The sequence below is a fragment of the Macaca nemestrina genome, chromosome 10 (assembly GCF_043159975.1).
Source record: "Macaca nemestrina isolate mMacNem1 chromosome 10, mMacNem.hap1, whole genome shotgun sequence".
NCBI classification, from domain to species: Eukaryota; Metazoa; Chordata; class Mammalia; order Primates; family Cercopithecidae; genus Macaca; species Macaca nemestrina.
In genome coordinates, this window is record NC_092134.1 from 24,130,111 (window position 1) to 24,156,099 (window position 25,989).

The 25,989-nt window shown below is 44.3% G+C and overlaps 1 protein-coding gene across 5 annotated transcripts in view; it reads right to left on the reverse strand.

Moving 5' to 3' along the window:
• The window catches only part of LOC105493456 (acetyl-CoA carboxylase beta), a 166,463-nt gene that overhangs the window by 89,815 nt on the left and 50,659 nt on the right, over positions 1-25,989 (reverse strand). For all 5 annotated transcript variants that reach the window (XM_071071168.1, XM_011761132.3, XM_011761128.3 and 2 more), the window contains 9 exons: positions 23,295-23,427; positions 19,343-19,481; positions 15,379-15,488; positions 14,942-15,023; positions 13,086-13,184; positions 10,950-11,059; positions 10,726-10,836; positions 7,363-7,572; positions 6,249-6,419 (listed from right to left, as the gene is read on the reverse strand). In XM_071071168.1, coding sequence (XP_070927269.1) covers positions 6,249-6,419; positions 7,363-7,572; positions 10,726-10,836; positions 10,950-11,059; positions 13,086-13,184; positions 14,942-15,023; positions 15,379-15,488; positions 19,343-19,481; positions 23,295-23,427 — 1,165 coding nt within the window. The remainder of the gene's footprint in view (positions 1-6,248; positions 6,420-7,362; positions 7,573-10,725; positions 10,837-10,949; positions 11,060-13,085; positions 13,185-14,941; positions 15,024-15,378; positions 15,489-19,342; positions 19,482-23,294; positions 23,428-25,989) is intronic.

Below are 25,989 nucleotides of genomic sequence, written 5' to 3' on the forward strand. Positions count from 1 at the left end.
ATCTGATTGGTGTGCCTGAAAGTGACGGGAAAAATGGAACCAAGTTGGAAAATACTCGGCAGGATATCATCCAGGAGAACTTCCCCAACCTAGTAAGGCAGGCCAACATTCAAATTCAGGAAATACAGAGAATGCCACAAAGATACTCCTCGAGAAGAGAAACTCCAAGACACATAATTGTCAGATTCACCAAAGTTGAAATGAAAGAAAAATGTTAAGGGCAGCCAGAGAGAAAGGTTGGGTTACCTACAAAGGGAAGCTCCTCATCAGACTAACAGCAGATCTCCTGGCAGAAACTCTACAAGCGAGAAGAGAGTGGGGGCCAATATTCAACATTCTTAAAGAAAAGAATTTTCAACCCAGAATTTCATATCCAGCCAAACTAAGTTTCATAAGTGAAGGAGAAATAAAATCCTTTACAGACAAGCAAATGCTTAGAGATTTTGTCACCACCAGGCCTGCCCTACAAGAGATCCTGAAGGAAGCACTAAATATGGAAAGGAACAACCGGTACCAGCCATTGCAAAAACATGCCAAAATGTAAAGTCCATCGATGCTAGGAAGAAACTGCATCAACTAGCAAGCAAAATAACTGACTAATATCATAATGACAGTATCAAGTTCACACATAACAATATTAACCTTAAATGTAAATGGACTAAATGGTCCAATTAAAAGACACAGACTGGCAAATTGGATAAAGAGTCAAGACCCATCAATTTGCTGTATTCAGGAGACCCATCTCACATGCAGCGACACACAAAGGCTCAAAATAAAAGGATGGAGGAAGATCTACCAAGCAAATGGAAAACAAAAAAAAGCAGGGGTTGCAGTCCTAGTCTCTGATAAAACAGACTTTAAACCATCAAAGATCAAAAGAGACAAAGAAGGCCATTGCATAATGGTAAAGGGATCAATTCATCAGGAAGACGTAACTATCCTAAATATATATGCACCCAATACAGGAGCACCCAGATTCAAAAAGTAAGTCCTTAGAGACTTACAAGAGACTTAGATTCCCATACAATAATAATGGGAGACTTTAACACCCCACTGTCAACATTAGACAGATCAACGAGACAGAAAGTTAACAAGGATATCCAGGAATTGAACTCAACTCTGTACCAAGCGGACCTAATAGACATCTACAGAACTCTCCACCCCAAATCAACAGAATATACATTCTTCTCAGCACCACATCACACTTATTCCAAAACTGACCACATAGTTGGAAGTAAAGCACTCTTCAGCAAATGTAAAAGAACAAAAATTATATCAAGCTGTCTCTCAGACCACAGTGCAATCAAAACTAGAACTCAGGACTAAGAAACTCAATCAAAATCGCTCAACTACATGGAAACTGAACAACCTACTCCTGAATGACTACTGGGTACATAACGAAATGAAGGCAGAAATAAAGATGTTCATTGAAACCAACGAGAACAAAGATACAACATAGCAGAATCTCTGGGACACATTTAAAGCAGTGTGTAGAGGGAAATTTATAGCACTAAATGCCCACTAGAGAAAGCAGGAAAGAGCTAAAATTGACATCCTAACATCACAATTAAAAGAACTAGAGAAGCAAGAGCAAACACATTCAAAAGCTAGCAGAAGGCAAGAAATAACTAAGATCAGAGCAGAACTGAAGGAGATAGAGACACAAAAAACCCTCCAAAAGATCAATGAATCCAGGAGCTGGTTTTTTGAAAAGATCAAATTGATAGACCGCTAGCAAGACTAATAAAGAAGAAAAGAGAGAAGAATCAAATAGATGCAACAAAAAATGATAAAGGGAATATCACCACCGACCCCACAGAAATACAAACTACCATCAGAGAATACTATAAATACTTCTACGCAAATAAACTAGAAAACCTAGAAGAAATGATAATTTCCTGGACACTTACACTCTCCCAAGACTAAACCAGGAAGAAGTTGAATCCCTGAATAGACCAATAGCAGGCTCTGAAATTGAGGCAATAATTAATAGCCTACCAACCAAAAACAGTCCAGGACCAGATGGATTCACAGCCGAATTCGACCGGAGGTACAAGGAGGAGCTGGTACCATTCCTTCTGAAACTATTCCAATCAATAGAAAAAGAGGGAATCCTCCCTAACTCATTTTATGAGGCCAACATCATCCTGATACCAAAGCCTGGCAGAGACACAACAAAAAAAGAGAATTTTAGACCAATATCCCTGATGAACGTCGATGCAAAAATCTTCAATAAAATACTGGCAAACCGAATCCAGCAGCACATCAAAAAGCTTATCCACCAAGATCAAATGGGCTTCATCCCTGGGATGCAAGGCTGGTTCAACATATGCAAATCAATAAACGTAATCCAGCATATAAACAGAACCAAAGACAAAAACCACATGATTATCTCAATAGATGCAGAAAAGGCCTTTGACAAAATTCAACAGCCCTTCATGCTAAAAACTCTCAATAAATTTGGTATTCATGGAACGTATCTCAAAATAATAAGAGCTATTTATGACAAACCCACAGCCAATATCATACTGAATGGGCAAAAACTGGAAGCATTCCCTTTGAAAACTGGCACAAGACAGGGATGCCCTCTCTCATCACTCCTATTCAACATAGTGGTGGAAGTTCTGGCTAGGGCAATCAGGCAACAGAAAGAAATAAAGGGTATTCAGTTAGGAAAAGAAGAAGTCAAATTGTCCCTGTTTGCAGATGACATCATTGCATATTTAGAAAACCCCATCGTCTCAGCCCAAAATCTCCTTAAGCTGATAAGCAACTTCAGCAAAGTCTCAGGACACAAAATCAAGATGCAAAAATCACAAGCATTCTTATACACCAGTAACAGACAAACAGAGGGCCAAATCATGAATGAACTCCCATTCACAATAGCTTCAAAGAGAATAAAATACCTAGGAATCCAACTTACAAGGGATGTAAAGGACCTCTTCTAGGAGAACTACAAACCACTGCTCAGTGAAATAAAAGAGGACACAAACAAATGGAAGAACATACCATGCTCATGGATAGGAAGAATCAATATTGTGAAAATGGCCATACTGCCCAAGGTAATTTATAGATTCAATGCCATCCCCATCAAGCTACCAATGACTTTCTTCACAGAATTGGAAAAAACTGCTTTAAAGTTTATATGAAACCAAAAAAGACCCACATTGCCAAGACAATCCTAAGCCAAAAGAACAAAGCTGGAGGCATCATACTACCTGACTTCAAACTATACTACAAGGCTACAGTAACCAAAACAGCATGGTACTGGTACCAAAACAGAGATATAGACCAATGGAACAGAACAGAGCCCTCAGAAATAATACCACACATCTATAGCCATCTGATCTTTGACAAACCTGACAAAAACAAGAAATGGGGAAAGGATTCCCTATTTAATAAATGGTGCTGGGAAAATTGGCTAGCCATAAGTAGAAAGCTGAAACTGGATCCTTTCCTTACTCCTTATATAAAAATTAATTCAAGATGGGTTAGAGACTTAAATGTTAGACCTAAAACCATAAAAACCCTAGAAGAAAACTAGGTAATACCATTCAGGACATAGGCATGGGCAAGGACTTCATGTCTAAAACACCAAAAGCAACAGCAACAAAAGCCAAAATTGACAAATGGGATCTAATTAAACTAAAGAGCTTCCGCACAGCAAAAGAAACTACCATCAGAGTGAACAGGCAACCTACAGAATGGGAGAAAATTTTTGCAATCTACTCATCTGACAAAGGGCTAGTATCTAGAACCTACAAAGAACTCAAACAAAGTTACATGAAAAAAGCAAACAACCCCACCAAAAAGTGGGCAAAGGATATGAACAGACACTTCTCAAAAGAAGACATTCATACAGCCAACAGACACATGAAAAAATGCTCATCATCACTCACCATCAGAGAAATGCAAATCAAAACCACAATGAGATACCATCTCACACCAGTTAGAATGGCGATCATTAAAAAATCAGGAAACAACAGGTGCTGGAGAGGATGTGGAGAAATAGGAACAATTTCACACTGTTGGTGGGACTGTAAACTAGTTCAACCATTATGGAAAACAGTGTGGTGATTCCTCAAGGATCTAGAACTAGAAATACCATTTGATCCAGCCATCTCATTACTGGGTATATACCCAAAGGATTATAAATCATGCTGCTGTAAAGACACATGCACATGTATGTTTATTGCAGCACTATTCACAATAGCAAAGACTTGGAATCAACCCAAATGTCCATCAATGACAGACTGGATTAAGAAAATGTGGCACATATACACCATGGAATACTATGCAGCCATAAAAAAGGATGAGTTTGTGTCCTTTGTAGGGATATAGTTGCAGCTGGAAACCATCATTCTGAGCAAACTATCACAAGAACAGAAAACCAAACACCGCATGTTCTCACTCATAGGTGGGAACTGAACAATGAGATCACTTGGACACAGGAAGGGGAACATCACACACCGGGGCCTATTGTGGGGAGGGGGCGGGGGAGGGATAGCATTAGGAGATATACCTAATGTAAATGACGAGTTAATGGGTACAGGACACCAACATGGCACATGTATACATATGTAACAAACCTGCACGTTGTGCACATGTACCCTAGAACTTAAAGTATAATAATAAAAAAAAAACAACTAGAAGTAGAACCACCAATCTAGCAATCCTACTGCTAAACATATACTGAAAAGAAAAGAAATCAGTATATCGAAGAGATATCTGTACTCCCATGTTTACTGTAGCACTATTCACAATAGCCAAGATTTGGAATCAACCTAAATGTCCATCAATAGATGATTGGATAAAGAAAATGTGGTACAGGCTGGGCACAGTGGCTCATGCCTGTAATCCAGCACTTTGGGAGGCTGAGGTGGGCGGATCATCTGAGGTCAGGAATTTGAGACCAGCCTGGCCAATATGGTGAAACCCCATCTCTACCAAAAATGCAAAAATTAGCTGGGCATGGTGGTATGCACCTGTAATCCCAACTACTAGGGAGGCTGACGCAGGATAATTGCTTGAACCCAGGAGGTGGAGGTTACAGTGAGCTGAGATCGCACTACACTCCAGCCTGGGCAACGGAGTGAGACTCCATCTCAAAAACAAGAAAGAAAGAAAAAAGATAATGTGGTACCTTCACACAATGGAATACTATTCAGACATGAAAAAAGAATGAGACCATCATTTGCAACAACATGGATGGAACTGGAAAACATTATGTTAAATGAAATGAGCCAGGCACAGAAAAACAAACTTTGCATGTTCTCACTCATTTGTGGGAGCTAAAAATTAAAACAACGGAACTCACAGACACAGAGAGTAGAATGATGGCTACCAGAGGCTGGAAAGGAAGAGAGAGGGGCATGGAAGGCGGGGATGGTTAATGGGTGCAAAAATGTAGTGATTAATAGAATGAATACGGCCTAGTATTTGATATAGCACAACAGGGCGACTACAGTCAACAATAATTTATTGTACATTTTAAAATTAAAAGAGTATAATTGGAATATTCACAACACCATAACACAAAGAAAGGATAAATGCTGGAGGGGGACGGATACCCATTTACTCTGATGTGATTATTACACACTGCATGCCTGGGAGGCGGAGGCTGCAGTGAGCCAAGATAGTGCCATTGCACTCCAGCCTGGGCCACAGAGCAAGACTCTGTCTCAAAAAAACAAAAACAAAAACAAAAATCTCTTGCACCCTGTAAATATATATACTTACTATATACCCATAAAAATTAAAAATAAAAAAAAATTTAGAGTTCCCTTTAACCCAAGAGTTTATAACTCTGGGTCACATATTCTTAACAAGGGTGATACTGCCTCTGAAGAGACAAATATTTGTTCTTGGGAGTGAAAAAAACTCACTCTTTTCATGAATAAAGCACAGATATATCTATAATATCCAAACAGATATGTGGTATATCTGTGATATTAAAATTTCACAAGAAGGGATTAGGATATAAAATGTGTCCAAAGGATCCTTGCAGGGAGTGATAATGATAAAAAGGTTAAGAAACATTTCTCTAGGTCTATGAATGCCCTGAAATTGTATAGAAGATATTTTCCCAGGGAGAACTGTAGCTTTTACAGATTTCTCAAAGTGCTCTTTGGCCAGTCATTCCCCTGGGACAGTCAGCCAAGAGATGGGCGCGATGGACTAATGGGAGCAGCACATGGACCCCCGACCCAGGGCGGAGAAGTCCCAAGGCCCTGAGCCCGTTTTCTCACCTGTAGCTGGGCAGCCGGCAGATTGACGTCAGCGATCATTTCCGTGCAGGGATGTTCCACCTGCAAGCGAGGATTCAGCTCCAAGAAGTGGAAGCTGCCGTCCTGGCTGTAGAGGTATTCCACTGTCCCTGCACTCACATAGCCCACGGTCTTGGCCAGGCGGACGGCACACTGTGAAGAAACAGAAAGAGGCCAAGGGCGTTCCAGAGGTCTTTTCAGGGAACTATAAATGGTGACTATCAGTTCCTTCACCAAATGCAGACTCAGCACCTGCTATGTGTGAAATATTTTGGGACTGGCCAGGTGTGGTGGCTCATGCCTGTCACCCTAGAACTTAAGGAGGCCAAGACGGGAGGATCACTTGAGGCCACGAGTTCAAGGCCAGCCTGGGCAACATAGCAAGACTCTGTCTCTACAAAAAACAATTTTTTTTAAATTAGCCAGACATGGCGACATATTCCTGTAGTCCCAGCTACTCGGGAGGCTGAGGTGGGAGGATCACTTGAGCCCAGGAGTTACAGGCTGATGTGAACTATCATCGCACCACTGCACTCCAGCCTGGGCAACACAGTGAGACTCTGTCTCAAAAAAGAAAAGAAATATTTGGGGAGTTCACAGACCGGCTAATCCAATAAACCTGTGTGATGCTGAAATCACCTCTGGAATGGGCCCTCCTCCCTCCTGTTAGGCACCCATGCCACCAACCGGCCACACTGACCATAGAAAGTTCTTCCTGACTCTAAGCTGAGAGAGCTCTCTCTGAAGCTGCTGCCTGGGCTCTAAGAAGTGTACCTGCTCCGGCCGGGCGCGGTGGCTCAAGCCTGTAATCCCAGCACTTTGGGAGGCAGAGACGGGCGGATCACGAGGTCAGGAGATCGAGACCATCCTGGCTAACATGGTGAAACCCCGTCTCTACTAAAAAATACAAAAAACTAGCCGGGCGAGGTGGCGGGCGCCTGTAGTCCCAGCTACTCGGGAGGCTGAGGCAGGAGAATGGCGTAAACCCGGGAGGCGGAGCTTGCAGTGAGCTGAGATCCGGCCACTGCACTCCAGCCTGGGCGGCAGAGCAAGACTCCGTCTCAAAAAAAAAAAAAAAAAAAAAAAAGAAGTGTACCTGCTCCATGAACTCGAATATGGCCAGCGGGGCAATGGTGGCCGGTGCTTCCTCAACAATCTTCTGATGCCGCCGCTGGATGGAGCAGTCGCGACCAAACAGAGACACAGCATTCCCATACTGGTCGGCGAGGATCTGAACTTCCAGGTGACGGGCATGCTGGGCCAGCTTCATGAGAAAGATGGGCGAGCCTGGGATCTCACTCTGTACCTGTCGGGGGAAGCAGAGCAGCCTGATCTTCATGGGGAAACCAGCTCTGGAAGCTTCTGGAAGTTCTCAGGAGAGAACATAAAACAAAGGCAGTGATGTGTTTAGGGTACTCATCCAGGACTCTGCTGATCTTTTACTTTTGTTGTCTCAAAGATATAATATTCTGTGGAGTCCTGACTCCACAGTAAGTAATGAGAAAGGGGCCCCAGGTGGCGGACGGCCCCAGGTGGGAAAGAACAATGAACAACTGCTTTAAGAGATGACTAATCACAAACAACCCCAGGACATAACAACCTCATAGCCCCTCCTCCAGCACCACCCTATAAAACCTCCCACCAGCCCTTGCCTCTTTGAGGACAGCCCCTTCTTGGCTGTGCTGCCTGTTGCAATCTTGCAACATATTTTCATACTTCCTCCAATAAATCTGCCTTTCTTTACCTACAATTGTCTTGGTAAATTCCCTTATCATCTGCACCACCAGTCCCAGATAGTCACTACCTGCAACATATTCTCTTTTTAAGTCAAACTTTGTGAAATGGTAAAATCTCCCCACAATCACATCCCCTAAAGATAATGTATTGTTAAGAGTTTGGTGTCCAAACTGGCTTTCTTCTATGCATATAGCGACACATACATAGAAAGTTTCTTTGAATGAAAATGGGACCAAAACACACTAATCTGTGGTTGTCTTTTTCTTCCACTTACTGCACTTTCTCAGCTAGCTCTCCCGGCTGGAATCTAAGGACAAACTTACTTCATCCTGTTAAGAGCTGAAAGGCATTGTTTTATAGGCATGTCTTCTAGAGATTCTCAAAGACAATGTGAAAAGTATTCATGCACAATGATTTCTAAGACAAATTAAGTTTTAAAAAAGTAATTTGCAATAATGTATGGGATGAACTCACGCAAAAAATAATAAAACAACTGTATGAATGTCTATGTAAAAGTATATACAGTGACGGTGCTGAAAGGAGACCCCCTCTGGCAGCTGCTAACAGTGGTTACATCTGAGAAAGGAAAGTCGGAAGGTGATGGGGGAAAAGGGTTTTTCCTTTTTTATTCTTAACACATTGCTGACTCGATTGACTCTCTACATGACGAACATATTCATAGTGCACTCATGTAAGTAAAATAAAAAAGCTTGGGGGTCTGTGTGCACATGAGGGCCTGGGGTATGTGGGAACTCTCTATTCTTTCTGCTCCATTTTGCTGTGACCCTAAAACTGCTCTAATAAAGTCTATTTTTAAAAAGCAAAAAAGCTTTAAAATCTGTATGACCTCTAATGCAATATGGAATCCAGGAATGCATCCTGCAACAGGAAAGGGACATTAGTGCAAAAACTGATGAAATTCAATCTAGTGTGGAGTTTACTGAACAGAAAAGTGCCCACGTTAATCTCTTAGTTGCAAAGTTATATGAAAAATATTAACGAGTGAAACTGGGTGAAGGATAGACATGAATTTTTTGTACTGCTGCTTCAACTTGCCTTTTAATATCAATTCTTCCCCCCACCCAAATCCCCAAAACACCTGTATACTCCAACAGAGATACAGTGATAGTGAAACTGCTGCTTTATACAACACTCACATATTATACCAAGAGTGGTATAATCAGTAAAACTCCTAGAAAGCAATGTACTGATATGCATTTGAAAGCACATGTAAAGGCTGGGTGCAGTGGCTCACGCCTGTAATCCCAGTCATTTGGGAGGCCAAGGCGGGCGGACCACAAGGTCAGAAGATTGAGACCATCCTGGCTAACATGGTGAAACCCTGTCTCTACTAAACATACAAAAAATTAGCTGGGCGTGGTGGCGGGCGCCTGTAGTCCCAGTTACTTGGGAGGCTAAGGCAGGAGAATGGCGTGAACCCGGGAGGCGGAGTTTGCAGTGAGCAGAGATCGTGCCACCACACTCTAGCCTGGGCGACATAGCGAGACTCTGTCTCAAAAAAAAAAAAAAAGAAAAATGGAAGTGCATGTAAAGTGCATGCTATTTAACTAAGTCTTTCTCCCCAAGTCTTTATCCAAGAAAAAAATTCAGAAGAGGAAAAAAAATAGCTAAGTGTTATTTATAGTACTAAATATCATATTATACTACAGTGTTATTATTCATAATAACAAAGTGGAAATAAGCTAAACATTTAACAAAAAAGGAAAGGTTTCATAAATAAGGCTAGTGCCACACATAAAATATTGAGTAATCATCAAAATAATTGCCAGGGCTGGAATAACATAATAATATTCATGATCTACAATTTGAAATATTTTAAATGCAGAACAAAATTTTGTGTAGACTGAATACAGTTCTTTAAAATATACATATGAAGAAGGTCTAGAAGAAAACCTAGAAATATTAAAATAGTTAGCTTTAAGAATGGGAAGATTGTCAGTATAAATGTTTTCTAAACATTGCTAATAACAGACATAACGTTTTAAAAGAAGAAAACTAGCTACCAGTAAGTATATATGCCATTTGTTCCTACAGTTAAAATTGATCAGGCAGGGCGCAGTGGATCACACCTGTAATCCCAGCACTTTGGGAGGCCAAGGTGGGCGGATCACTCAAGGCCAAGAGTTTGAGACCAGTCCAGCCAACATAGTGAAACTCTGTCTCTACTAAAAAGACAAAAATGAGCTGGGTGAGGTGGCACACGCCTGTAATCCCAGCTACTCGAGAGGCTGAGGCACTAGAATCACTTGAACCTGGGAGGCCGAGGTTGCAGTGAGCTGAGATCGTGCCACTGCACTCCAGCCTGGATGACAGAGTGAGACTCTGTCTCAAAAATAAAATAAAATAGATCATCTACAAACATTAGAAATACTAAGAGTACTAAAATTTATAAAATATGCCATTCCTCTATAGGCCAAAATTGTCACAAACAGCTATTTTGATCCTGTATCTCTGAAATCATTTCTAGATACCCTGATTTATAGACCTGAACTACCTAAAAGATGCTGTCAAGATCAACACAAAACCATGGGCTTTTCTGAGTAAAAATGTACACATTTGTTGCAAAATACGATACAACAATACATCCAGCTCCTACAAATGTCTTCTTGACAGTCACAGAATAACGCTAAGAGAAATAATCTGGCAGCCCACAAACAATTCCCAAAGACAGATGCGAAAAGACACAGCAAGAACTGCTCACTTGTCTGAAAAGGATCGGGAAGTCCTCCGCACTCTCAGCCTTCCGGATTCCCTTCCCTCCGCCACCTTCAGAAGCTTTGATCATCAATGGAAAACCAATTTTTTCTGCTGCCTGGATGCAAAGGGACAAACAGACCTCTTTAGAGGTTAGCCAGTTGCCAACCGCTACCAGGACAGAGGCAGTTCGGTTCCGGCCCCCCTGGCCCCCGCAGGCTCTGCATTTACCTCCAAGCCCTCATCTACGTCTTTCACACAACCCTGGTCATAAACATCTTCTGGGACACTGATTATTTTTCCCTGCTGCAGATCATCTTCTGTCCACTCCACTGTCAGGCCTGGAGAGTCACAAAGAAAGCTGATTCCTCCCAAATCCAGGAGAAACACACACAACCCAGAAACCACAGGGCCTCTCCCTCCTGACGTAGTGCTAGACCTGGGCTTCTGGACCAGTGGAATACAGACACTCCCTTCAGCTTCTCACAATGGCTTTTCATTTCCTCAAGAACTAACCCAACCTTGAACGAGAAATCAAGCTTAAGAAACTAACTGCCAGGCGCGGTGGCTCATGCCTATAATCCCAGCACTTTGGGAGGCTGAGGTGGGGGGATCGCTTGAACCCAGGAGTTTAAGACCAACCCTGGCAACATAGTGAGACCTTGTCGTTACAAAAAAATGTTTATAATTAGCCAGGCATGGTGGCATGGGCCTGTAGCCCCAGCTACTGGAGAGGCTGATGCAGGAGGATCACTTGAGCCCAGGAGGTCAAGACTGCAGTGAGCCATGATCATGCCACTACAGTCTAGCCTGGGTGACAGAGTGAGACCCTGTCTCAAAAACAAAACAACAAAAAAGGAAAGACACTCAGACTGAGTCTACCAACAACAGCCATATCAATCTAAATCCAAAAAAAATCCCAATTCTACATTATGGAATCATTTATATGTGAATAATTATTTCCCAAAACCATGCAAAGATTTAACAAATGAAAGTCAATTTTCCATCCCAAATTTAAAGTTCAACTTTTAGGGGAAAAAAAATCAAATTTAATAGGAAACTTCTGAGACTGTCCTACTTATTTTTTAATTTGTCCTAGAAATTCCACTGTTAGGAATTCATCCTAAGAAAATTATTAAAATGCACACATAAATTTAGCTGTAAGATTATCAAAGCTCCATTCCTTTGAATATTTTTTAAATTAGAAAAAATAGGCTGGGCGTGGTGGCTCACGCCTGTAATCCCAGCACTTTTGGAGGCCGAGGCAGGTGGATCACAAGGTCAGGAGATCAAGACCATCCTGGCTAACACGGCGAAATCCTGCCTCCACTAAAAATACAAAAAAAAAAAAAAAAAAAATTAGCCAGGCGAGGTGGCGGGCGCCTGTAGTCCCAGCTACTCGGGAGGCTGAGGCAGGAGAATGGCATGAACCCGGGAGGCGGAGCTTGCAGTGAGCCTAGATCGCGCCACTGCACTCCAGCCTGGGCGACAGAGCGAGACTCCGTCTCAAAAAAAAAAAAAAAGAAAAAAAGAAAGAAAAAATAAATTGGAAACAATCTAAATTATTTAACTATGAGGACTGTTAAGTCAATTATGATACATCCGTAAGACATAATAATCCTATGCAGGCATCTTAAATGGTATAAAGTATATTTTTTACATAGAAAGATATTCATTAGTGGGGAAAAAAAAGTCACAAACTAGGAAATGTAGGATGGGTTGTTGTTTCCTTTTAAAGACAGGGTCTCATCACCCAGGCTGGAGTGCAGTGGTGCCACCATAGTTCACTGTAACCTCAACCTCCTAGGCTCAAGCTATCCTCCTGCCTCAGCCTCCTGAGTAGTTGGGACTACAGGTATGCACCACCACAACCAGTTAATTTTTTTTTTTTTTTTTTACTTTGTCTAGAGATGGGGTCTTGCTATGTTGCCCAGGCTGGTCTTGAACTCCTGGCTTCAAGTGATCCTCCTCCCTCAGCCTCTTAAAGCACTGGAATTACAAACATGAGCCTGAGCCACTGACTAAGATTTGTCTTTTTTTTTTTTTTTTTTTTTTTTAATAATATGCCAAGAAAAATGTTAGAAAGGTAGATACCCACAGTGTAATACATGTTCAACACTGGGTCATAGGATTATGAATGATTTCCATTTCTTTTTTGTATCTCTTGTGTTTTCTAAATTGCTTACAATAAATTATACCACTTGTTTACTAACTTAAAATTTTAAAATATTTTGCTAGTGACTAAAAACTAAAAGTAACATTTGTAACAGAAAGAATTGTTACAAGCATACCTCTGTCACCCTGATTGTTCACATTACCAAGACTGGGCTGAGAAGCTCCCCCAGAGGGAAGCTCAGGGTCCCTTACCGCTTCCACTCCAGGGCAGGGTTGGGACCTGCAGCGTCTGGGCGACAATGGTGGAGGCGATCTTATCTCCTAAGGCCCACATGGCCTCACTGGGAGGGCCTGAGGAGTTGGGGACAAGAAGGGAAGCAGAATCTGGTCAGTCACAAGACCCTCGAGGCTGAGTGCCGACCGAGTGCATGGTGGTGGGGCCAGGTGAGGAGAAGATGACAGAGAAAATTCTCTGGTTCCAGCTCTCAAGGAGCTTAACCTCACGTTAGGGAAGGAAAAAGTCTGTTAGTCTGCTGTTGCATCAGTCAACTTTCAACACATGTGGATTGTAAACCTGTTGTGAGTTACAACCTAGGCTACAGTGGCATACACAAAATACACTTTGGCGGGGAGGCAGAAAGCTAGATCAAAGAGGTAAGCTAGGCGCTCAAAGAGCCGGACCATAGGTTAGCAAAGTCTTTCTATAAAGAGCCAGATGGGAAATACTTTCAGTTTTGTGAGCCTGCAGGTCTCTGTCACAATGACTCAACTTTGCTAGTGTAGGGTGAAAGCAGCCATAGGCAATACATAAATGAATGAGCACGACCATGTTTTAATAAAACTTTATTTACAAAGGTAAGCCATGGGCTGGATTTGTCCAGTGGGCTGGATCATCAACCTCCAGAGGAATTAAGACTGATAATAAGAGTCCTGGGTGACTGTCAGACAGGACAGATGCCCATATGCACTCAGAGCCCACAGACAAAGAAAATGTCAATGGGCATGGGACTCCCGGCTGCGCCTCAGGTGAATATCAGGTATTGATCCGCACTGAGCTGCTTCACATTTGGGCAAGACTGTTTTCAGACCCACAGGTAAGGAGAAGCAGGGATGTATTACATGATAGTAAATGATTCCCCTAAACTACACAAGGACATGGATATAATTACATGTGCAAATTTGTTACACAGGTACACTCATGTCACAGGGGTTTGTGATACAGATTATTTCATCGCCCAGGTACTAAGCCTAGTACCCAATAGTTATTTTTCTGCTTTTCTCCCTCCTCCCGCCTTTCACCCTCAAGTAGCGTCTGCTGTTCCCCTCTTTGTGTCCATGTATTCTCATCATTTAGCTCCCACTTATAAATGAGAACACGTAATATTTGGTTTTCTGTTCTTCTGTTAGTTTGCTAAGCATAACAGCCTCCAGCTCCATCCATGTTCCCGCAAAAGACATAATCTCAGTATTTTTGATGGCTGTGTAGTATTCCATGGTGTATATGTACCACATTTGCTTTATCCAATCTGTCACTGATGGGCATTTAGGTTGATTCCATGCCTTTGCTATTGTGAATAGTGCTGCAATAAACATTCGTGTTCATGTGTCTTTATGGTCGAATGATTTTGTATTCCTCTGGGTATATACCCAGTAACAGGATTGCTGGGTTAAATGGTAGTTCTATTTTTGGCTCTTTGAGGAATTGCCATACGCTTTCCACAATGGTTGAACTAGTTTACACTCCCACCAACAGTGCATAAGCGTTCCCTTTTCTCCACAATCTCATCAGAATCTGCCAAGAAATGGTATCTCACTGTGGTTTTGACTTGCCTTTCTCTAATGATCAGTGATGTTGAGCTTTTTTCCATATGCTTGTTGGCTGCCTGTGTGTCTTCCTTTGAAAAGCGGGCAGTTCCTAATTCCATGACTTGGCAGATTAGCTGTGTGCCCTTCCGCCCTGGGACTCACTCACTCCTCACAATGAAAGTGTGAGGTGGGAAATCAAAGGGACCTCTGCTTTACAGGACAGGAGTAGAAAGAGGGCCAGACCCAGCAGAATGTCCCAGCAACGCCCCAATTCCCATGTATCTGATGGGGATACACTCTACCTAAGAAAGCAACTCCATTCTTGCACAGCAGCTCCGGAAGTTTAGGGTTTTCGGAAGCATGGCCCCAGCCAGCCCACACCGCCTGCAACACAGAAAGGGGTGAGCAACAATCTTCCTTCAAGAATATGCCTCCCAGCCGGGCACAGTAACTCACACCTGTAACCCCAGCACTTTGGGAGGCTGAGGCAGGAGGATCATTTGAGCCCAGGAGTTCAAGACCAGCCTGGCCAACATGGCGAGATCCTGTCTGTAAAATTTTTTTTAAAAAAGAATGTGCTTCGCATCACTTGAACACTCTTTTCTGTTATGTCAGCCCAGGAATTTGGAGCCTTGTGGGACCTGGACCCTCCGCCCCTTGTGAACTGTGGAATTGAACTAGAACCAAGGGGCATCACCCCACACTCAGAGACCACACTCAGGCACCCTGGTCCATCTACCTGCACAGGGATTCTCTTGGCAATGTCCACAATCAGCTCCACGTTGGCATAGTTGTTGTTATTAGGCCCTCCTGGGACGGGGACGTACTGATCCGCCATCTTGATGTACTCTGAAATTAAATGGGAGCAAGAAGAAAGGAACTGCTGACAGACGGATGTCAATGGCAGAACATTACAAGATGTGACTGTGTACAGCCATGGAAAGCAGAACCATGCAGACTTCTATGGCAACAACGGACAAACATGTATGAAAATGTAAAGAGAAGGCTGGGCATGGTGGCTCATGCCTATAATCCCGCACTTTAGGAGGCTGAGGCAGGCAGATCGCCTGAGCCCAGAAGTTCGAAACCAGCCTGGTCAACATGGTGAAATCCTGTCTCTACTAAAAATACAAAAATTAGCTGGGCATGGTGGTAGGCACCTGTAATCCAAAGTACTCGGGAGGCTGAGGTGGGCGAATTGCTTGAACCCAGGAGGTGGAGGTTGCAGTGAGCTGAGATCATGCCACTGCACTCCAGTCTGGGTGATGGAACAAGACTCCGTCTCATTTAAAAAGAAAAAAAAAAAAAAGGAAGAAAATTTAAAGAAAATGAAATATGATTTTAATTACGTGAAACAGATGTGTCTCTGGACAAGGCCTGGAAGGGAACGAAGGACAAAGGAAGTAATCTGTCAACAGAGTGGGATTAGAGGTAGGTTTTTAAAAATATTTCCTATTTAAAGTTTATCTTAATATTGTTTTACCATTAAATAATACAATAGGGCTGGGTGCGGTGGTGCACACCTGTCATCCCAGCACTTTGGGAGGCCGAGGTAGGAGGATTGTTTGAGGCCAGGAATGCAAGGTCAGTTTGGGCAATAAAGGGAGACCTTGTCTCTACAAAAAAAAAAAAAAAAAAAAGTAGCCAGGAATGGTGGTGCATGCCTATAGTCCCGGCTACTTGGGAGGCTGAGGCAGGAGGATCACTTGAGCCTCCAAGGTCGAGGCTACAGTGAGCTGTGATCATGTCACTGCACCCCAGCCTGGGCGACAGAGCAAGGTCCTGTCTCAAAAAAACCCCAAACAAACAAACAAACAAACAAAAATACAATCAGAGTTTTAAATTATGGTAAAAAAAAAAAAATGTAAAATTTACTATCTTAACCATTTTTGAGTGTACAGTTCAATAGTGAAGTATATTTATATCATGAAACAGATGTCCAGAACTTTTTCATTTTATGAATCTGAAACTCTATACTCATCAACAACTCCCTTTTTCTCCCTCCCTGAAGTCCTTGGCAACCAACGATATACACTCTCTCTCGCTCTCTCTCTGAATTGTACTACTCTAGTTACCCCTTATACATGGAATCATGCAGTATTTGTCTTTTTGTGACTGGCTTATTTCACTTTTTGGGACCAGCACAATGTCCTCAAGGTTCATCCATGTTGTAACACATGACGGGATTTCCTTCCTTTTTAAGGCTGAACATAATGCAATATTTCGATTTTAAAATACTCACGCTCTTTAAGCCAGAAATTCCACATCTAAGAATATGTCCTTAAAAAAACCACATGTTGGCTGGGTGCAATGGCTGACACCTGTAATCTCAGCACTTTAGAAGGCTGAGGCGGGCAGATCACCAGAAGTCAGGAGTTCAAGACTAGCCTAGCCAACACGGTGAAACTCTGTCTCCACTAAAAATACAAAAATTAGCCGGTCATGGTGGTGCACGCCTCCCAGCTACTTGGGAGGCTGAGGCACGAGAATTGCTTGAATCCGGGAGGTAGAGGCTGCAGTGAGCCAAGATCGCACCACTGTACTCTAGCCTGGGCAACAGAGCAAGACTCTATCTCAAAAAAAAAACAACAGACAAACAAAAACCCACACATCAATGAGGCCAAAGTCAGACGACAGCCACTGAGCAGTGTTTCGGACTAGGAAAAGTTAGACTCAATCCAAACACAGGGGTTGGGACATCTGTACTATGAAATTTGCTACGATCCTGAAATTGAAGATTGCGGCACTTTATATGCAAACACAGAAAGAAACCCCAGAGCTGCTCCTTCCGGCCTGCCTGCCTCCTACATTTATCAAACACAGAAATGTTGGCGAATGGGGAGATTCCAGAGATGACAAAGGGAGCGGCCAGACACGCTACCTGGTCCTCATCCAGTTTTTCTTTTATGTTGGAGAAGATGAACAAGAAAATAAACACAATAACTACAGACTCAGGTCAGTGCTAGGAAGAAAATAAATGAGGTTCTCTGAGAGAGATGCAAGGATCATGTTGAGACCTACAGACTGGGTGGGGAGGGAGTCCACTGCACAAAGGGCTCTGGGAGAAGCACCTTCAATAGAGGATCCAGCAGGTACCAAGACTCTGCAACAGGCCCAGGAGCCGCCAGAGGCCAGCGTGACTGGTACCCGGCTGATGGAGGGTGAGAGGTTTGAGATGGAGTCAGGAGGGGACTTATGGGCCTCGGTGAGAATCTTGAATTTTAGACTAACCAAGACGGGAGGACCCACTGGATAATGCTCTGAGCTCAGACCAGGGTTCCCATCCCACCTGCATCACATGACGGTTGTGTGACCCTGGACAAGTGATAAATTCACGTCCCTGTGCCTCGACTGTGCCATCTGTAAAACAGAGCTGTAAGTAACAAATGAGGCCATGTCTGTGCAGAGCTTGGGGCAGGAAGGCTTAGGGGATGGTGCTGAGGTTGCTACTACTGGGAAGAGCATACAGCCTCTGACACATTTTAAGAAGAAGCATGAAAATACCTGAAGACCTGACTTATGTTGGTTTTTGTTTTGCTTTTTTTTTTTTTTTTTTTTGAGACAGTCTTGCTCTGTCACCCAGGCTCGAGTGCAGTGGGGTGATCTCAGCCCACCGCAACCTCCGCCTCCTGGGTTCAAGCAATTCTCCTGCCTCAGCCTCCTGAATAGCTGGGACTACAGGCACCTGCCACCATGCCTGGCTAATTTTTGGGAGGTATTTTTAGTAGAAATGGGCAGGCTGGTCTCAAAATTCCTGGCCTCAAGTGATTCGCCCATCTTGGCCTCCCAAAGCGCTGGGATTATAGGCGTGAGCCACTGTGCTCGGATCTGAGTTATGCTTTTAGGTTTATGTTGTTTTATTTGAGACAGAGTCTCAGTCTGTTTCCCAGGCTGGAATGCAGTGGTGTAATCACAGCTCACTATCGCCTAGACCCCCTGGGCTGAAGCGATCCTCCCACCTCAGCTTCCTGGGTAGCTGAGACTACAGGTGCATGCCACTGTACCCAGTTATTTTTTTATTTTTATTTTTTGTAGAGACAGGGTCTTATGTTGCCCGGGCTGCTCTCAAACTCAAGGGCTCAAGCAATCCTCCCGCCTCAGCCTCCCAAAGTGCTGGGATTACAGGTACGAGCCACCACTCTGGCCAAGGTTTTTGTTTTTAACAACCTTCAGAAAACACAGCAGAATAAGTTATGTTTCTAAAAGGTCACTTTGGCTGCTGTGGGGAGTAGAGCCTATAAAAGGATAAGACTGTTCAGGAAAAAAGTAAATCATCCAACAGTTGTTTATAGAATGATTCATCACAAAAAAAACTCAGGCAAATGAACGGAAGAATGAACAAGTAATTGAAATACAATTACATCCTCCTTCAGGAAAACACCAGGAGAAACAGCCCCCAGTCTGCTAGAATACAACACCTGCAGGAAAACACCAGGAGAAACAGCCCCCAGTCTGCTAGAACACAACATTTCTCAAAGATCCAATTTCCTCTGCATGTTAACCATTTGCATTTTTGTAAGGCACAGTCATTCTTGATGTCAGCAGACGTTTTAATTAAATAAAGAAGGAAGGACAAATAAATACAGACTCATGAGAGGTCCTGACCATCTGGAGTCCAGGATGGACTTGCCTAGGCACAGGGGAAGGAGGCGAGGGCGGCAAGGATGGGGCACGGCGGGAGGAGAGGGTCAAGGCCCAGGTACCTGCGTTGGCCTTAAGGTCCTCAGGGGTCACCATCACAACAAACCGGATGGCCCGCTCGTTGCGGAACATCTCATAGGCCCACCTGCGGATGGAGCGCATGCACTTCACGGCAGCGATCCCGTTGTTGGCAATAAGCACCTGCACGGGAAGACAAGGAAGGAGCTGAAGATGCACATCTACCTGTGCTGGGGGCCACGTGCTACCCCGAGTCCACCTCACAGCTGCAGAGCCTCCTGCAGCCCCTGCGACACAGCATTCCTCTTGGTATTTCTATGCATTTCCATGGCACACATCCCAGCACAGAGCAGGAGCTCAAATTCTGCCAGCCACATGAATGGATCATCAAATAGATGGATGAATGGATGGATGGATGGATGGATAGATGAATGGATGGGTGTTTGGATGAAATACATAGATATATATTTTTTTATTTTATATATTTATTTTTTTTGAGACAGAGTCTTGCTCTGTCACCCAGGCTGGAGTGTAGTGGTGCAATCACAGCTTACTGCAACTTCAACCTTCCAGGTTCAAGTGATCCTCCCACCTCAGCCTCCTGAGTAGCTGGGACTACAAGTGTACAACACCACATCCTGCTCATTTTTTTTATGTTTTTGCAAAGACAGGATTTTGTCATGTTGCCCAGGCTGGTCCTGAACTTGAACACAAACCCAGGCTGGGCTCAAATGATGTGCCCACCTCATCCACCCAAAGTTCTGGAATTACAGGCATGAGCCACTGTGCCAGGCCCAGTGAATGATTTTTTTATTCCTTTGGTGTAATCGTGATCACCCTTAACACTTTTTGATGTTTTACAGTACAATGTGTTTTACCTGCCTTATTTCATTTCATCCTCACATCAGCCTTTTGAAAGAGCTTTCACTATTATTTCTATTTGGGGGTTAAACTATTAAAACTCAGAGGAGCTCATGCACCCGCCCCAGGTCACACAGCAGAGTGAGGACTTGAACTTTCCACAGTCTGACCTGTTCTCTGAACTGCCCTCATGGCTGTCTGTGCATTCTAAAGGCTAAAGGTCTTAGATGTGGTAAGGAGGAACAGTGGTCAATGCTGGTTGTCCGCAACCGCAGAGAGCAACAGAAAGAGTCCTGGTTTCAATTCCCAGTTGCATCATGAACTTGCTGTGTGGCCTTGAGAACACCCCTTCCCTCTCTGAGCTTTATGTCCACATGAAGAGGTATAACTGGCCATGTCTTTAAAAAATAAAGCCAAAGTTCTAGGTTTTTGTTGTTTTCTTTTGTTTTGTTTTTTTGAGACAGGGTCTCTGATATGCCTTGGCTGTGTCCCCACCCAAATCTCATCTTGAATTGTAGTTCCCATAATCCCCACGTGTCATGGGAGGGACCCGGTGGGGGGTAATTGAATCATGGGGGCGGTTACTCCCATGCTGCTGCTCTCCTGATAATGAGTGAGATCTGATGGTTTTATAAGGGGCTTTCCCTCTTTTGCACAGTACTGCTCCTTGCTGCCACCTTGTGAAGAAGGATGTGTTTGCTTCTCCTTCCACCATGACTATAAGTTTCCTGAGGCCACCCCACCCATGCAGAACTGTGAGTCAATTAAACCTCTTTCCTTTATAAATTACCAGTCTCGGGTATGTCTTTATTAGCAGTGTGAGAGCAAACTAACACAGTCTCTGTCATCCAGGCTGTAGTGCAATCATAGTTCACTGCAGCCTCAACCCCTCAAGTTCATCTTGCCTCAGCCTCCTGAGTAGCTGGGACTAAAGGCATGCACCAGCACACTCAGCTAATTTTTTTATTTTTTTTAGAGATGGGGTCTTGCTATGTTGCCCAGGCTGGTCTCAAACTCTTGGACTCAATCAATCCTCCTACCTTGCCCCCACAAAGTGCTGGAATTACAGATGTGAGCCACCATGTCCAGCCCCTAGTTTTCTTGTTTAAAAAAAAAAAAATTAGGCATATGGCTTCAAAGCTTGACTTACATAGCAATTTCATCATTTTAAGGCCTCCTTCATTGCTGTCTAATCTTCAAGACGTTCCTGAAGGGTAAGTCTCATTAGAGAGTTGGGATGTGATCACCTCTGTTTTACAGAAGGGGAAACTGAACTCAGATCTCACAGCCCATGAGTGGCAGCACTAGAATTTGACCTCAGGGTTTCTGGTTCAGGTGAAATGTTCTTCTACCCTGTCAAAAAATGCCTCTTGGGAAGACATGATGAAATGGCTGGGCTCTGGCTTTCTCAGTCGATTATCAAAGCAAGGCTTGGTCAACAGAGAAGGACTTTGATGATCCCAGAATTACACAGTTTCCCTTGGCCCCATACGTTCTAGTGCAACAAATGTGGGAGCCCCATCGGGGAGAGGCTGCTGCGGGCCAGCTTGCGGCTCTAATCCCCACAGCAGCAGCTTTCCCACAAGGAGTGTACAAGAGAAGGCAAGCCAAGGTCAACTCCTAAGCCAGAAAGTACAATAGCACTGGGCTGAGCCCTTCTGTGGCCGCCCGAGCCTCTCTGGGCTCCTGAGAATTCCACACTAGCCACCAACTGTGCTGAGTGCAAAACAGTCTCCTGGCGAGTGTGACAAAAATGCAGCTTCTGGATCTCCGCCCAGGAGAGTTTAAATCCAAGGGTCTGGAGCAGGGTGGAAGAATCTGTATTTTCAACCATCAAGACTATTGGCAAAGGCCAGGCGTGGCACGGTGGCTATGCTTGTAATCCCAAGACTTTAGGAGGCCAAAGAAGGAAGATCACTTGAGCTCAGGAGTGCAAGACCAGCCTGGGCAACATAATGAGACCCCTATCTCTAGAAAAATAAAAAACAAAACTAGCCAGGCATAGTGGTGCACACCTATAATCCCAGCTGCTCAGGAGGCTGAGGCAGGAGGATCACTTGAGCCCAGGAGGTTGAGGCTGTAGCAAACTATGATTGTGCCACTGCACTTCAGCCTGGGCAACAGAGTGACACCCTATCTCTATAAAAATGAAAACTTAAAAAAATAAAATAAAAAAACGACCAGTGGCAGCCAGGTTTTGGAACCTGCATCCTGCATGAGTCTCTACCACTCAATACTACACTTAGTGTGCTGGGTTGAGGGTGTGAGCTCTGGAGCCCAGCTCTGACACTGGGCAAGCAATCTTCCCTCTCTAAGCCTCGGTTTCCTCATCTGTAAAACAATACTCACTGACCAGGCTGAGGGAATGGCTAAATAAGATGCAATGGTGTAAAGCAGGGGACAGGATGCCTACCCCAGCACAGGCCCTCAATTGATGGCAGCTGTCACTGAGATTGGTATTATTATTATGACCCTGCTCTCCAGTAAAATGGAAAAGAACAAGGTCTTAGAGCCAAACTGGCCTGGGTTCAAATCCCAGCTCCACCTCCTACTAATTACCTAATCTTGGACAACTAACATCAAATCTCTGAATACTAGTTTCTCCACGAATACAATGGCGATCATCAAACAGTATGGATGACCCAGGGCCTTGTGCAGATGGTATAGGAGACAATGTGAAAAGCCTTCAGAACTGGCAAATCTCAGCTACTTCCCTTTCCTTACTGCCATTCTAGTCAGTCTGTCTCCTCTCCTCGAAGCAGCTACAAACCTCAGGAATGCACAGCTGGACTTATGCTTCCCATTCAGTAGAAAGTGGCCCCATTCCCAAAAGCACCCAGAGTCCTTTGCAGGAGCTTCCTGACCACGCCCAGAGGTCTCAGTCTCCCCATCTGTGAATGGGAGCGATGCACCTGTTGCATTGGGCTGTTGCGAGGGTAAAAAGCTCATGAAGTCAAGCACCCAGCACTGGGTGTCACAAGAGTGTGGCCCTCACCCCCCACCCCCTCTCTGCAGCAGGCAGAGATTCAGATTGATTCAGATTGAGCCTGAACCTGAATCTCCCACCTCCAGCTGAGAAGAGGGGCCCCTGCACCCCAACCGGACCCTACCCAGAGTGCCGAGACCCGTCTGTACCTTCTCGATGACCCGATCCCCGCCAAAGCGTGTGACAAACTCAGCGGGAGAAGCCACTGTAAAGTCTCTGTGCAGGTCCAGCTTCTTGTGTTCCCGTCCCCTCTTCACCAGGTGGAGTCCCGACATGCTCGGCCTGCAGAGTAAGAATGAGGGGCAGACGTGCATGACGGAAGAAGCCCGGGACTCAGAGCTCAGCACCTATAAAGCCAGTGGAGCAGAGAAGCCGAAGTGCACCAGAGCCCCTCTGCTTTGCACTTGCTCTCCAGAGCCCCTGAAGCAATTTACAAGGAGGCTCAAGGGCAGGAAGCACCTTCTTTTTTTTCTTTTTTTGAGACAGGATCTCATTCTGTCACCCAGGCTGGTATGCAGTGGTGTAATTGTGGCTCACTGCAGCCTCGACCTCCTTGGGTAGCAGGGATCACAGAGGTGCACCACCAAGCCCAGCCAATTTTTTTTTTTTTTTTTTTTTTTGAGACAGAGTCTCACTCTGTCGCCCAGGCTGGAGTGCAGTGGCTGGATCTCAGCTCACTGCAAGCTCCACCTCCTGGGTTTACGCCATTCTCCTGCCTCAGCCTCCCGAGTAGCTGGGACTACAGGCGCCCGCCACCTCGCCCGGCCAGTTTTTTGTATTTTTTAGTAGAGACGGGGTTTCACTGTGTTAGCCAGGGTGGTTTCGATCTCCTGACCTTGTGATCCGCCCGTCTCGGCCTCCCTAAGTGCTGGGACTACAGGTTTGAGCCACTGCGCCTGGCCACCTAGCCAATTTTTAAACATTTTTGTAGAGATGGGGTCTCACTGTGTTGCCCAGGCTGGTCCAAACTCCTGAAGTCAAGTGACATCAAAGCCTTTCAAAGCATTGCTATTACAGGCATGAACCACTGTACCCAACTGAAAGCACCATAAGAGGCCAGCTAAGGCCAGCACATGAACTAGAAGCAGCAGTTTCTTCTACCTGTCCCAAGGTGGATGTTTAGATTTTAAATCCTAAGTTAATTTTGACTTTACATGCCCATCATTTAGGAACCCAAATAATACTAAAAAACTTCTAACAAGGGTGAGAGTTTTATGATCAGGGAAGAAGTCCACACATTCTAATCGTTCAGACTTGTTACACAGTATTAATATATTTCATGTACTTTTCTACATTTGCATTTCAGAAGTTTTTTAATTTTATTTTTTGTAGAGACAGGGGTCTCACTTTGTTGCCCAGGCTGGTCTTGAAATCCTGGCTTCAAGCAATCCTCCCACCTCCGCCTTCCAAAACACTGGGATTATAAGGCATGAGCCACAATGTCCAGCCCACAACATTTCTTTAGAAAACTGAAAACAATTTTTTAAATGTTTAACAACAAAACAGGTTTCCTGCCCTGTCCCTCCACACCAGAGGAAATTGATGCTGATTTTTTCTAGCAATTACAAATCTCCATAGTCCTAAACAACATGTGTATACAATCTTGTGAGTCATCCATGTCAGACAGCATCTATGGCCTTCCCATCCTGAGAGATGTGAATTTAGTTCTCTCACAAGGCCACCCCATCAGCTCCCCTCCACCAGCTGGTCAATACCATAGAAGTCCACTGTAATTTGGCAAACCGGGTACTCAATGTTTTACTAGTTTGTGATCATTATTCACATATGAAGTTTGTGATCATTATTCACATACGAGAGCTGCAGTGTACCAGATTTTAGTTCCTTTTTGCCTTTTCCTGGAGTTAATGATTTTTTTCCTTTACTTAGTGTTCCTTGCACCTGTTGCTAAATCACCCCACTCCTCCTAATAGATTCCCAGTACACACAAGATAATTGATCAGGCCACATGAGGTGGCTCATACCTGTAATCCCAGCACTTTGGGAGGCCAAGCCAGGAGGACTGCTTGAGCCCAGGAATTCAAGACCAGCCTGGGCAACATAGCAAGACCCCATCTCACTAAAAATAATAATAATAAATAATTGATCAGTTCTGTTTTTTTTTTTCCACTGGTGACATCTCTCCTGGAGGCCTCTGTTCTCCTTCCAAAGGTACTTGGCTGTCCTCTAGGCCCCTACACCATCATCGCTTTGGGGCTTCCCTTTGCTGACATCCCTAGAATTCCCTTTGCCTTTCCTTGTGGTTGGATTCCTAAGTTGGGAGATTGGGTGGCTCTCTTTCTTGGTAGACTCCCTTGTTTCACTGGGGCATATCCTCCAGTAGTTTCATCCACTTAACAAGATGGTAAAATAGCAGGGTGCATGACAAGATGCCCTCAATTACCCTGCCCTGTTCCTGACTGGGCTTCCTCATCGCCATCACCCTGGAGATTCCCTTGAGTCTATGTTGAATCCCCTGTTCCCTGTCTCCTGTGTGTTGCTCTTCCTTGGTTTACCCTCTGGTTTCAGTGGAAGACATCCTCAAGTAGCTTTCTAAGAAAGGCTATTCAGGGCCAGGCATGGTGGCTCACACCTGTAATCCCAGCACTTTGGAAAGCCAAGGAGGGAGAATTGCTTGAACCCAGGAGGCGGAGGTTGCCGTGAGCCGAGACTGCGCCACCGCACTCCAGACTGGGCAACAGGGTCAGACTCCATCTCAAAAAAAAAAAAATTCAAATTAGCCAGGCATATTGCCTGGCACCTGCCTGTAGTCCTAGCTACTCAGGAGGCTAAGGTAGGAGGATTGCTTGAGCCCAGGAGGTCAAGGCTGCAGTGAGCTAGGATTAC